The 14,217-nt window shown below is 39.9% G+C and overlaps 1 protein-coding gene across 1 annotated transcript in view; it reads left to right on the top strand.

Moving 5' to 3' along the window:
- LOC135410693 (microcephalin-like) overlaps positions 1 to 12,538 on the top strand; it is a 99,296-nt gene extending 86,758 nt beyond the window's left edge. The window contains exon 5 of the mRNA XM_064647401.1: positions 5,411 to 12,538. Within this exon, the coding sequence (XP_064503471.1) occupies positions 5,411 to 5,443 (33 nt within the window). The 3' untranslated portion in view covers positions 5,444 to 12,538. The remainder of the gene's footprint in view (positions 1 to 5,410) is intronic.
- The last annotated feature ends 1,679 nt before the right edge of the window (positions 12,539 to 14,217 follow it).

Raw genomic sequence — 14,217 nt, 5'->3', positions numbered from 1 at the left:
CCATGGTGCTCAACTCACACCTGTGAGTGTAAACTTGCACTTCTAAACTGAGTTTTCAAAACTAATTGAAACTCAGTGATTATGCTCAGATGTGTAATTAAGGTATTATTTTATTTCAATGCCTTTAACTGAATCTCAAACTGTGTCTACCTTACACCTAGGCTGAAACCACAGTTACTGACTCTGAGTCAAATGCATTGACAGCATATCATTCAAATGCTAAAATCTGCTGAATTTATGAAATCCTTTAGGTATGATTGAAAAATGTATGCAAATGTCTTAAATGTTGAATTCCTCTTCAGTCTGTGGATTTGTTTTTAGCAGGTACAAAGTAGTGTTTATATGTAAAGAATGTTGCATAACACCTGTATATCTATAAAGGTACAAACTCCTTTAAATATTTCCAAGTTCCATAAAAATGATGTATCATCATAGAGAATAATGTGTTATCAAGTAACTTAATGGCAGGTCATAACTCACACTTTACAAACTAAGTGCTTCCCTCAGAGTTCTCTCAGTGTAAGGAAGTGGAAACTCTGTACAAAAAATTAATTATTTCAAGTTAACATTATGGAACAGTCAAAGTACAATGGTTTATAAACATTGCCATTCTATTGCATTGTTCTAACTTCTTGGGCTTTTAAAGAGATTTTGAATATAGAAGTTCCGTAAACAAAGATTATACAATTTTTTTTCTTCAAAACTAGTTCAGCAGTATCTGGGTGGCAGGCTGTTTCAGGTATAAATTACATTTGTATAGTTGCTCTGTAAAATGTTAAACTTACTTCATAATGGAAAAGTTCCAAGTTATGATTATTTTATGGAAAATTAAACTGATTTTATTTTCAGAAATACTGAGCACCTGTGACTCAAAAGGTTTAACATTTCATTTTCAAATCCTATATAGCTGGATTTAGTATATAAACTAGAAAATACAATTTCTTTAGGTCTTTTCCTTGCTTAGTGTTCTGACATGCACATTTTTAACAGCATCTTATCTAGGAAAAGTATGTCTGATAGAAAAACTGGTATGTTTGATACAAACACTGATAATCGGGTCTGTCTACAAATTGCACTATTTATCATCAAAACTATTTACCTATTCACTGCAGATCGCTGGTAACATGTTATATTATCACTCTGCACCTCTGATCTTATGAGCCCCTTTATGAAGAAACTAGTTGCCAAGTACTATAGACTAAAATAAAAATACTTAAATAGGTTATAGCATGTGAACATCTGATTCCCAGTAAATAACGGAATAATTTATTTGAATTATACTGCTTAACTTTGAATATAATGACCTCCAAGTTTTATTTTGTAGTCATTTCCTAAGTGTACTACCCATAAAAATCTGTCACTATTAATTTATATAATATAGCATTCCAAATCAGCTTTCTCATAAATCTTCTTAAGATTAATCTCAGCTATTTAAGTTGTAAATTCTTGGATCAACTTCTTGGTCTTTATTACTCACACATGTAACAAATTTGACAATGAAAAGTCCAATATCCTTTTTCCCTAAACTGAAACATTTCAGATAAAACAATTGGTCAATTTAGATAATTTCATTTTAAATTATATGGTTTGATAGAAATCCCTATCAGCTGTTCTTGCAAAATTTGTAGTAGACAGGCAGATACAGCCAGAAGAAAACTAAATTCCTAATTTTGGTCTCATGGTTGGCAACAGGAGTGCTGTCCATCTTGACTGACTCTTGCTTTGTAATAGTCCATAGCAAATACAGGAGAGGTTAGAAATAAATCCAAAGACTGACACCTTGTACAGGTAGCAAAAAAATTTGTCAGAAGAAATCCACCAAGCAAAAAACCACTTGTACTTGATACTAAGTCCTAAAGACAGTAACACTGAGAAGAAAAGGCAGAACACCAAGCAGCAAGAAGCATCAGTGATTCATGAGTAGTTTTGAGTTGGTCAGTGCTAAGATCTTTGCAGTGTACAGTGGTTTGTGAACATTCTGTCACAGCACAGCCACGCATTCTGTCCTCTACAAACTAGTACCAGGCTCTCCTTATAAGGAATCTACTTTATGTTTTTTAATTTCCTTTATTTCTCTCAATTATTTTTTTTTTTTTGTGGAGGAGAGGTTGTCTTAACCCTACCTTTTTCATCCTGCATGAATATTTTTGCCATTCATTTGTGAAAATGGCTCAGCTTAGCCACTGTCCCTCCTTCTCAGAGCTTCTGCGCCCCTGCTAAAGGCTGTCACTAGCAAAACCCCATTAGCACAATTAAAGATCTTTGTAATCTTCATTTGGTTAGGAATCTGTTTAAACTCAAATACATTTAATGTACACTAAAATACATTTAGTTTAAACTAAAATACATGAAAAGTCAAAATAAGTATTATTCCTTCCTGAGATTCACATTAGCTGAGTTAATTTGTAAATGTAGTATAAGTCCCAGCACAAGTCCTATTTTAACTCACTTTACTTTCATTGGTGGTATAGGTGGTATCACTTGAGTGCAGACCACCAATATCCCTCCCATCCTTCCCTTTCCAGAGATAAGAAGAGCTTTTACCACACTTTGCATAATTTTGTGGGGACTTGCACTGGTAAATGTGGAAATACTAAGGAAAAACACAGGCATGGCCTTGAAGAATGTATTGCTTAAGCTGGGTAAGAATGGCGGTAAAATTGGTGTCCTCTTCAGACAGTATATCCCTAAAAATAAACTGGGATTTAAATAATTTCTTAGTTTCAGTGACTAATGATGTGGGATTACCTAAGGATGTGTTTGAAAGCAAGACTGACAGAAACTCATAAGGTGGATGGCTCTTATGTCTTTTCCCCCCTTTCTCTGCTTTTGTAATCAGTTTTAGATTGGAATTGCATTTGTGGCGTGTATATCAATTGAGTAAAAGGTCTCTATGTATTCACAATGATCCTAGTACATGAACCATCTGGCACTGACTTATTAAACTACAGATTTGTTGAACTGGTTTTATGTTTCTGGATTTTTTCCTCACTCAACTATACTCAACTTTTTGAAGACTGTTACTTTTTAAATAAAAATAACTAATAAAACTATTGCATGACTTGATCTTCTGTTTATAGTTCCAATAAAATAAACTTGTGTTATCTTAATTGTTCTGTATAGAATGTAATTTAGGCTTAACTGCATTATGTGGTGAAGTGTTATCAGCATATTCAGTACTAGGAAGCTGCTAACGCACACATGCATTTTTTTGATGAAACCTATAATCAGCTTAGGAACTGTAAAGCAAAGGTGCTTTTAATTAGTATTTCTGAGCAGGAACTGTGGCTCTGTGAAGCTGTGTTTCTGACCCTTCTAGAGCACAAAATTGAGGTATCCCAGGAACTATATCTAGAAAGATGACTTTTTTCCTCAAAACCAACACACAACCCTGGGAAAAAAATTAAATATTTGCTCACACTGAAAACTGAAAAGCATTAAAAAGTCTGTATCTGTGCCAGCAGTCTCCTTTAATGACAGATCTAATAACATAAAACCAAATAGCTGTAGTCCTATTGCACTGATCAGTTTTATTTCTGATCTCCTTATATTGCTTTTTTTTCAGAATTATCTCTTTGCATGACATGACCAAACAGCAGGCTCTGGAAGAGCATCACCTTTACTACAGCAATATGCAGCAGCTGATAACAGGGTGGTTTAAAAGTGCCAGTAGTAAAAAAATAACAGCTGATGTTGTTATCAGGACAGGTGTCTGCTGAGAGCTTTTGCTGGGCCCTCACAAAGCAGAGTTTTTCTTCTGTTGATACAGATGTGAAACAACCCTCTAAGCCCCCAGGAGTGGCTTAAACTCCTGCACGGGGCTGAGGTGTTGATAAGAAACAGCCAGGTGTAATGTAGGACGGACTGCACGTTTCCTTGATCTGCCCGAGTCAGCATCCTTCAGAGGGTAATTTGTGGCATAGTGCTGGAGGCACAGCTCTCCCAGCCTGCCAACACGTCCACACCCTCCTCACCTCGGGAATCTCGAGGTCACACTAGCTGAACCTTCATGCAACCTCTTCCGTGCCAGCTTGTGTTGTTTGCCTAGTAGCTTCTGTTGTCTTGAAGGCACCTGAACAATCACTAGAGACAGAACTGCCCTGGGGTGTTTATTTTCCAAGCGGATTTATCAATGCCCACAGTGTCTTTCACATTGTTCTTAGAGATGTAAGAAAAAAAAAAAAAAGGTGAAGCTACACGTGAGGTGGTGAAAAGAATTGTTACTACCAGTCCAGGCAAGTTTAGGGATTGCTTGGGGTTTGCTTTTTCCTTCTTCATGACAGATTTTATGGAGCTATACATTTGGATCTTTTATGAGAGGAGTGTGCAGAGGAAGGTGGTTTCACAATATCACTGCTGTGACATGTGCATGTGATAGTCAAGGCAGCTGAAGCTGAAACGTGGAAAGTCTGCTGCAATAGTTACTTTTTGCAGTACATAAGTCTTTCTTAAGACTGTGCCTTTTCAAAAAAATGAATAATTAAAGAAATATACTGTAGAAATTGCAGGAGGAGATATTTTATGATTGAGAACTGTTAGGGAGATGATCTCATCTCTAAATTAAAATGCAAGATATTTACACACAAAAATCAAAAGAAGGCAGCCTAGAGCATAGTGTAAGTAAGGGTGAATTAGTTTTACCAAAAAAATTCCTTGATTAGAACAACTGAAACCTTGCTACTAGGCAGTGAAGTACTATCTGCAGAGGAACAGAGGTAAATCTTTTCACTCAAACCAAGAAGCAGTACACCTTTTATATTATACAGTGACTGGGTATCATCTTTTCCTCCTTCACGTTCTTTGCAAATAACTATTTCTTGATAGTACCTGCAGATTCCTTAGTGTTGTGTCAATCAAGTTCATAAAACATAACCTGTCTCTTTTAACAGACGCTTCCAAGATGGATCCTTCCCTCTGCTATTCTTTTCCATCTTCCCTGATTTAGTCACAATTTGTTTCATTCTTCCAGCTCATCAAACAAAACCTTCCTTTCTCTTCTGAGCTCTCATCACTGTAGTCCCACCTTCTCTATCAGATCTGGCACGTACCTATGTTTTGCTTTTCACTTTTGTTTCATTAAAGAGTACCAGCCTTAAGCATTAAATCTAGTGAGGAAAGAAAGGGATGGGGTGGTTAATAACCATTTTCATGCTTTGCTTTTCAGACTTCCATTTTAAAAGTCATTGTAGAAGTCTGTGGTGCAGTTCTTCATTCTCTCCATGTCCTACTTTAAAGGTCTCCACTTCTTTACTACTTGTACACTGCAACTACCTGGTTAGGGATAGGCAGGTAGAAAGCTATACTCTGAGCTTCTGATGGGCTAAGAACTATTTATTTCCTTTTGTATTTAGATGATATTACTCTATTCCATCTAATCTAATCCTCTGTTTCATCTGCTTCATGTTCCCAGAGGAAGCTCTCCAGCACATTGTCATATTTGTAAGAGGGCGAGGGCCTGGGACCATCAGATTCTACCTTGCTGTAAAATTGGAGGAAGATTCATAATAGAAGAGCTTCCCATCATATTAAGGTAAGACACGGGTTATGTACTTGGCATAACCCTGTGCCTATTTTCAACAAACAGTAAATACTGTAACATGTTGTTCCAGAATGACTGTGTAGACTCAAACTGTATGCAAGACACATTATACGCTTGAGCCTTAAATTGCTTTTCAGGCTTTTTTTTCAACTCAGTAGGGCTGTTTTTCTTTAGATCATTTTCAGTTGCTGTCTTGGCTACAAATATGGGGAAGGTAAAGGAAGAGCATTTTCCAGATTTTCTGCTCTGGAGTGAAGCATTCCAGCTCATTCACTCACAAATCGGAAGTTTGTTCAGGGGAAGTTTCGCTAAGTAAGTAGCCCCCAGGATTTAGAGATAAGCCTAAATCCAAGATGAATACATGAAGTACGAAAGATGCCATGACTTTAAATGTTCTGTGGAGCACACGTGGATAAAACTAAACCAACATCTATGATTCTGCATTACATTCTTTAAATGTTAAGTTGAGCAAATCCAGGATTTTTATCTTAACAGATGTGGGGAGGGTAAAGGTTTTAGTTCAAGAAATGAACAATATGGACCTGCTCTGATTGTAGTCTAATGTCTTGATTCATATGAAAATCAAGACACTTGGGAACCTGCTACAAGCTAACAGATATTTGACCTCTGTGAAGAGCCTGATTGGTCCCTCTGCCACTTTTAATGTGCACTTTAAGAAATCTGGTGCTCTCCTCCCCCCACACTGATGACTGAATATTTCTGAATAACTTGAAATTCACACCCACTTGAAATGCTGACTTGGGAATACACTTTTTTGGACACATGCTTCATCATATTTCAGCTGTACACAAAGATAAGCACTTTAGAAGTTTGGAGGCAGAGCATTTCCTCCTACAGAAGAGAATTTATATTTTCCCTGACATTGCCCAGGCAACACAGGCTTGAATAAAAAATTGACGCTAAAAGCAGAGTTCTCTAGTCTGGGAATCAACACTGTTATTTTATTCCCAGCTACATTCAGTATCCTACTTGAAGAAGAGAAGAATGTCTTTCATAAGTCCAGGGATGTTGAACATATGACCCATATAGAAGCTATTGGAGGCCATGAAGATGCAAAGAAAAGAATTTGAAGTTATAGAATGATCGAACTGGAGATTCACTTTGCCCTGATTTTATCCAGCCTTTCCTCCTTTTGTGCTTTCTTGCCTTTTTTCCCCCTCTGATCTTAGTAGTGATATTGCATGTCTATTATATTTAGAGTGTTGTATGAGAGACAGAAACCCATATTCTCTAAACAGTACTCTGCTGCACAGTATCATAGCTACTATGTTACAGAATCAGATCTCTTCTGCCTTCCCATTTGAAATCTTTTGCATACCTAGAACAGCAGTGGTGAGCCACACACAAACTATGAAGCTATAGAAATCTCATGGGAGATATGAGCCTGAATCTACCCAGGCTAACAAGGGCTTTGCACCCAAGTCTTCAGTTCTCTGGATACCTTTATGAGGATTAGTCATACACTGACATGCAATCTAGAGCATCTAAGTTAAAAGCACAGGTAAGCACGGAGACAGCAGAAGCATGAAGACTCCTAATAAAGGTTGCCTGAATATCCAACTGCAGTTTTTCAGGAGATTATATCATTAATGAGGATAGGTTTGTATCTCTGAAAGTTTCTTCTAATGCCTAAATTAGAGCACTAAAGGCGTAAGTAATCCAAAAGGTGACCACCCACTGAATTCAAGAAAGGCTCTTTACTTCCTGCCAGACTAGCAGCATCGTCCCTTACATTTCCAACATACGGGTATGCAGTTCTGTTCTCCCTGTATCTAAACCAACAAGGTATGTGCTGAAGAGGTTTAGAAAGGGGCAGAAAAGTCAAATCTACAAAGTGGTCTCTGTATGAGAAGTGATTGGACAAACTGGGATTCTCCTGCCTGCAAAAGAGATGGCTGAGAAAGCCATGTTGCTTTTCACATAAAATACAAGTGAGCTATGGAACTTCAACTGTGAACATTAAAAGTTCATATGGATTTAAAAACAACTGATCTAGGAATTGTTGGAGGCTGAACTATTCTGTTGAGTGGCATGGTAGCTCCCTTGATCTTGATGGAACCAATTCCAGGCACTTCCTGGCCTTTTTGCTGCCAGGCAGCAGTTATACAAGATACCATGAACCTTGCAAAACTAGCTGGAAGTGATGGGTATGATGATCTTCTAAAATGGTTTGCAATACAGCAGAGACAAAACATCCTGATGATGACCCATTAGATATGGTCAGGGCAGCAGATAAAATGTGTCTGTGACAGTTCAAGGAAGTTAATGAGTGCTAACTCTGCTATGGCTTCCTTTGTGACTGTCAGCCTGAAATAGTGTGGGCTGAAAATCTTAAGAATACCCATACTAATTAACCATCATCTTTCCAACTCTGCAGGTAAGTCTGCATTCAAATAATCTTAGCAATCCAACTTTGTGGTCTCACCACTACTGCACCAAATAAGACATATTTTCCCTTTTTTTATGTTCTTCCTACACTGCTGAAAGACCATGCCTTCCAATATCAACAACACAAACCTGTTTCTCTTCATGGACCAGAGACTAGGAAATGGGTACATAACCGCAGGAAATTACTAGAAAGTGGTCAGCTCTGCCTACTCTAACTCTCCTGACACAGCTGGCATGAGCTGTTCTTTGTGGCATGCAGTGAGTAGGAAAACTTGCTCACTTACAGGAACTCCCAATACAGTTGCCAACCACCTCTGTGTCTGTATTCAGAAAGAGATCTGTGCCGCTGTCCCAGGGAAAGCTCAAAATGGCATATTGCTCTCACCATGCTGAGATGCAAACAGCAGCCTGCCTTGTCAGTGACATGCCATGGCACCTTCTGCAATGCCGTTCCTCGATGGCTGACTTGAGACACGTCTTTTCAGAGGAGCTACCCAAATTAACCTGCAGTGTAAGCCATCCCACAGCACACAGGCCGTGGTAGGCTGGGCACCGGGCAGTCGTGCAATACAAGCAATAAGCATCTGGCTGAGAAATCACAACTGAGTGCTTTTTGCATTTGTTGCTGTTCACAGGAAGTGTATTTCTTCTAGCTGAGTGCTCATATTCAGTGCTACAGATCATGGTATCTCACTCCTAATGAATTAGCCTCGGAAAGTTTTCCTGTCTGCTTCTTAGTTATTTATACATTCCTGTAATGGCTAAGAATTATTCAGTATTTGAAATAACAATGCTTTTTTCTTTTTTTTTTTTTTGCCCTGGAGCCATTTTGTTAGTGGCTAATGGTAGCTATTGATTAATACTACTCTTTATATCTAAAATAATACCCGAATTCTTTCCAATTAATCAAAGAATAGTGTTACAATGAACTTATGAATAAATAACTGAAGCTAATAACGATAACTTTTTGCTTTTGTATTTTTGGCAGAATTAGCTTCAGTTACTGAGGCAAGAAAATCTTTGCTTTTTTCAAATCAGGAACAAGTGCTCTGTTTTGTTGTAACTAATACAATTTATTCACATCAGTGGCCTTATTTTTTTTCCAATTCTGTCTTAGTTGCTGGACCCTCTAAAACCAGCAATTCACTCAGATGATTACTACTTTACTCCCTAGTGAGACTAAACATTCTTAAGCTACCTTCCAAATGCAGACTTTCAGCTTCCAACACAGAGAAAAAAATTGTGTACAAATGTCCAATCCCAAGTTATACAAGGAAAGTACAAATACAGGGGTCTCTCAGGAAAACTGGATGGTGCAAATCGAGTGTGGGAAAATGCTGAGAGCTTCAGGTCACAGCTGACATTTAAACTCAACACCTCTGCTTCTGCAGTGCTATTACTGGTCATCAGTGACGTAAAACACTGCTTCACAGTGGCTTTGATATTGAGATAATCTGTACAATCAGCCACTGAATACAGCTATATTTACAGGCTTAATAAACTCTTTCTGCAGAATATCAATATGGGTGCCTACAACCAATGTTTCTTTTTAACTTCCATAGTTGTGCTTTTTTTGCATGACCTGCACAAGAGAAGTACTAGCACCTGCCTCTTCAGAAGTGATTTCCATCCCATTATTATTGTCCATGATTCAGGTAACTGAATACCTGAAAACTGATAGCTACATTTCACAAGTTCGAAAATTCCAAGCGAAACTAGTGAGGCAACTCACCTCCATACTTTATTTCTGCTTCACCAAAGAGGACCAGATGTGCTTCACTTCATCCTTGGCCATTGCCTGTGGTATCCTTAATAAGGTGAAAGAACTAACTTTGAACTGAAACAGCACAAACTCTGTCTGTCCACTGCTCATGCAGAACATTCAGGTGGTGTGGTTTATGGACAAATGATGTTATTTATTTTACATCCTGATTTTTTTAAAATATGTTGCTGCAAAACATTTTTCTATCTTTTAGAGAAATAAATGAGCTCAAGTTTTGATGAATTTGAGGTTTGTAAAAAAGGAGGCACATTGCAATAGGAGAAATAAGTTTGAAAATACCCTTTAGAAACACCCAGCATTGTCATAGAGAATTCTTGAGTAATATACATGTGGCTCCTAATAACATTGTAAATGCCTGCATTATTGCCAATAAAAGAAGCCATCTGGTAGGTCTCCCTATTAAAACAGAGGTTTATCTGCAACCTTTTAAGTCTGGGGGTTTTTTTGCTGTGGGATGTTGCTGAATCATTAAGAGAATCATGGCAGTGTTAATAAAATTATTTATGAAGTTATCAAAATGCCAGTTGTGATAAATTAGATCCTAAAGTCAAGTCACTTCTAAATTGGACTTTGACTTTGTTAAACCAACTTTATCTCAACTTTGGTCATCAGCCCTTCATACTATGAAGGGAGGTAAAAGCACGAGTGCATCAATCACAGAATCACAGAATATGCTGAACTGGATGGGAGCCACAAGGATCTTTGAGTCCAACTCCTGGCCCTGCACAGGACCATCCCCCAGAGTCACACCATGTGCTTGAGAGTATCATCCAAATGCTTCTTGAACTCTGTCAGGCTTGGTGCTGTGACCACTTCCCTGGGGAGCCTGTTCCGGTGTCAGAACACCCTCTGGGTGAAGAACCTTTTCCTAATACCCAACCTAAACCTCTCCTGACACAACTTCAGGCTTGTCACTGGTCACCACAAAGAAGAGATCAGTGCCTGCCCCTCCTCTTCCCCTCACAAGGAAGTTGTAACTGCAATGAGGTCTCCCCTCAGTCTTCTCCAGGCTGAACAGACCAAGTGACCTCAGCTGCTCCTCATACGGCTTCCTCTCAAGGCCCTTCACCATCTTCATTGCCCTCCTTTCGACACTCTCTAATAGCTTTATATCTTTCTTACATTGAGATGCCCAAAACTGCACACAATATTCAAGGTGAGGCTGCCCCAGAGCAGAGCAGAGCAGGACAATCCTCTCCCTCGACCAGCTGGTGATATTTTGCCTGATGCCCCCCAGGACATGGTTGGCCCTCCTGGCTGCCAGGGCACTGCTGACTTATATTCAACTTGCTGTCGATCAGGACCCCCAGGTCCCTTTCCATGGCACTACTTTCCAGCATCTCATTCCCCAATCTGTATGTATATATGGGGTTGCCCCATCCCAGGTGCAGGATCTGGCACTTTCCCTTGTTGAACTTCATATGGTTGGTGATTGACCAGCCCAAGGCTGAAGTCTGACCTGGGGGAGTAATTCTGTGCACATATTGGCATGTGATTCCAGTGTCATCTGTGAAACCTGTTATACCTGAAGGAGGAGGTGGGGAGAAAAAAGGATACCTTATTTCAAAATGGTGTTTTTACCCCAAGGAACCTCTTTCTTCACTCTGTGTCACTACAGAAATATAGTCAAGTTGGGGAAAGTATGGTAAAATAGAAGAAGAACAGGTAGGTAGTTATGCACATATCCACCCCATGCTTCTATTCCCAGAGACTGCAGGCACAAGGTAAGATAATCTAGACACCCAATGAAAACATACTTGTCCAAAAGGCTGGAAGGACCAGTAAAATCACTAGCAAGCAAAAATCCATTTTAAGTAAGAAGTTACTGCCTACCTTTATTAGTGGCATCACCACATAGCATCTCCTTGATGACCCTAAAAGCATGGCAAAATGCAAGCCATACAAGTTTTAAGGACACTTGCACAAATTCAGGATTAGGAAGGACCAAGGAGAAAAATGGCCTAAAGAAAAAATAAAAGACAACTCTCATTTGAAATGAGACATTTAAATCCATTATCAAAGAACAAAAAGTGAGTTTATCTGAAGATACTAAAAGATTCTTCTTTCAGTACTTGAAATAATCCATTTATCAGTGATACTAATTGAAAGATACACGTCAGGTAGCATAAAAAGTGTTGGATGGCAGGAGAGGGTTTTTAAATAATAATAGTAATGCTTTATGGCATTTGGGTTTGGGGATTTTTAAAGAGAGTTGATTTTGCATGCAAACTTCAATGAAGCACAGCAATGGGAAGGATGCAGCACTGTAATTTCATCTTTGACATTATGCTGGTTACGGTAGAAAAAGCTTCCCCTAAAATGTTTGGTTACACTAAGAGTATTGTTTATATGATATTTCTGTACTAATGAGCTGCATTTCAGCATTTTTCTCAGGTTGTACAGAACATGTTTGTTTAGATGTCATCTAAACCAGCATCTGGTGGTTGTGTTCAACTGTCAGTAGAGTGGTAAAGAGATATTCCTACTGAGTTCTTCAATCACTTATGGCAAATTCAGGCTTGTTCCAAACAATTCTCACAAAAGCATAAAAAGCTTTAGAGATGATTTATTTTCGAAATACAGTCAAGTCACCAAGGTGCTGTGACAACAGGGGGCCCTAACAAGGCCAAGGGACCAGCCCTGCAATTCCAGCCCGTCACCATCCACATACAGGCAATCCTAGTTGCTGGAGCTTCAGAGGGAGTTCAGCCATGAACATACATATAATGCACCTAGTGATACCTGGTGCCCTCTGATGCCTGAGAGAGCTCACTGAAGAAAGAGTTCATGCACACTTCCAAGCATTTAAAGCACCAAAGCAAGTAGAGACAGTAGCTTGAACACAGTAGTAGCTGGCATGTTATTCCTCTAACAGCCAGGACAGAGAAGCCTGTGGCAGAGGACGACACTAAATTGCTATCAACAGCCACAGCTGAAGAGCAAGTGTGCACATCCCGACCACTCTTTGGCACTGGGCAAAGTCGGCAGGTGCTCAGGGGCAGCTGCAGCCACCACAGGCCCCACGCAGGAGCCCCTGCCAGTTTCCACAACATGGTGTGTGTGTTTCACCGAATGAGTGTCTTTACCTCGTCTTTGATTCCTGTTAGTTTTCATCAATTTCAGCTGGTCCCATCCCATGCTCAGAAGTCTCATTTAATCTGACGGATAAGAAGCATAGGCAACTTTTTCAATAAGATTTCTGACTTCACCCTTTTAACCCAGAGAATAACTATAAATAGTTTATAATGTCTGGGATTTCCACAGCCTAAGTGCAGCTATAAATAGTTCTAAACATTTTCCCACTTCATGCTTTTGAAAAGAACATTCTCCACTTCCTTTCTTGGAGAACCCCTGGGAATAAGGCTAGATCACAGCTCAGAAAATATGTATATTAGGAGAGTTGAGCAAGACGGAGCTACAGCAGGGCTAATTTCGCGTCAGCAAAGGGTCAAGCATCTTTCCCCAGGAGTTCACGTCCGCGATGTCCCCAGGCAGGTCTTGCCAGCCGACTGCAGTAGGTTCCTGCCCGCTCAGCCCATCGGTGTGTTGGAGCTTGTTCCCGCAGGCAGGCGCTGTTCCCGAACCACACAGCCCACGGCGGGGTTTGGCCGCAGTTACGTGCAGGACGTGTGTGCTCAGCGGTCGCTATTTTAAACACCACAGCAGGACACGTCCCTTCGGCTCACATTCAGGCATGGACTTCAGCGGCCCCGACTCGGAGCCGCCGGTCCGCGCCGAACCACCGAGGGCCCGTGCTGGAAGGAAAGGTCCGGGAATGGTGCCGGGAATGGCCCGGCCGGGAAGGGGCCGCCCCCTGCCGGCCGCCCGCCCGCCCGCCCCCAGGGCCGCTGGCACCGCGTCCCGCAAGGCACCGCACAACCAGACGGCGACAGCAAACAGGAATTCCCGCTTTGGCGGAGAGTAAAGTCGTTCTGAAGAGAGTTCGGAACTGGAAATCTGACGAAAAGAAGAAAGAAAAAAACCCCTGACCTAATGGCAAATCATGTCCTGCCATTCTGTCCTTCATTTCCTCTGTCTTGCCTTTTTTATGTCACCTTAAGTCACCACACTGCTTTCACTTTAAAAGATCTAAAACCTTTGATATCTGTTTTAACCCTTATGTGAAGATGTTTGAAGTTGTTGATCAGAAAAGACTGGAATTTATCACTACAGAAGATGATAAATTATTTGCTCAGGGACAGCAGATCATGTACCTCCTAATGAACAAGCATTTGCAAGATGCAGCTACAGGAAACAGCTTCACATAAAAATTTAGGAAGTAGAGCAGTAGAACAGCTTGGTTGAGAGACCCAGACCATTTATTCTATGTGGCCCAGAAAAATGTTTATGCGAAAAAAAAAAATCCATTATGCCATTATATCTTTTAAAAGTACAGAGCAGTTTGATGAGACCATTTTATGCATGGCTTCATGTCTACAGAAATACAGATGAGCGGTAATGAAAGACCAGTTTCAAAACAAACATT

Source organism: Pseudopipra pipra, chromosome 3 (genome assembly GCF_036250125.1).
Source record: "Pseudopipra pipra isolate bDixPip1 chromosome 3, bDixPip1.hap1, whole genome shotgun sequence".
NCBI lineage: Eukaryota > Metazoa > Chordata > Aves > Passeriformes > Pipridae > Pseudopipra > Pseudopipra pipra.
Note: the sequence above shows the minus strand (reverse complement) of the source record. Positions and strands in the feature narration are given on the sequence as shown.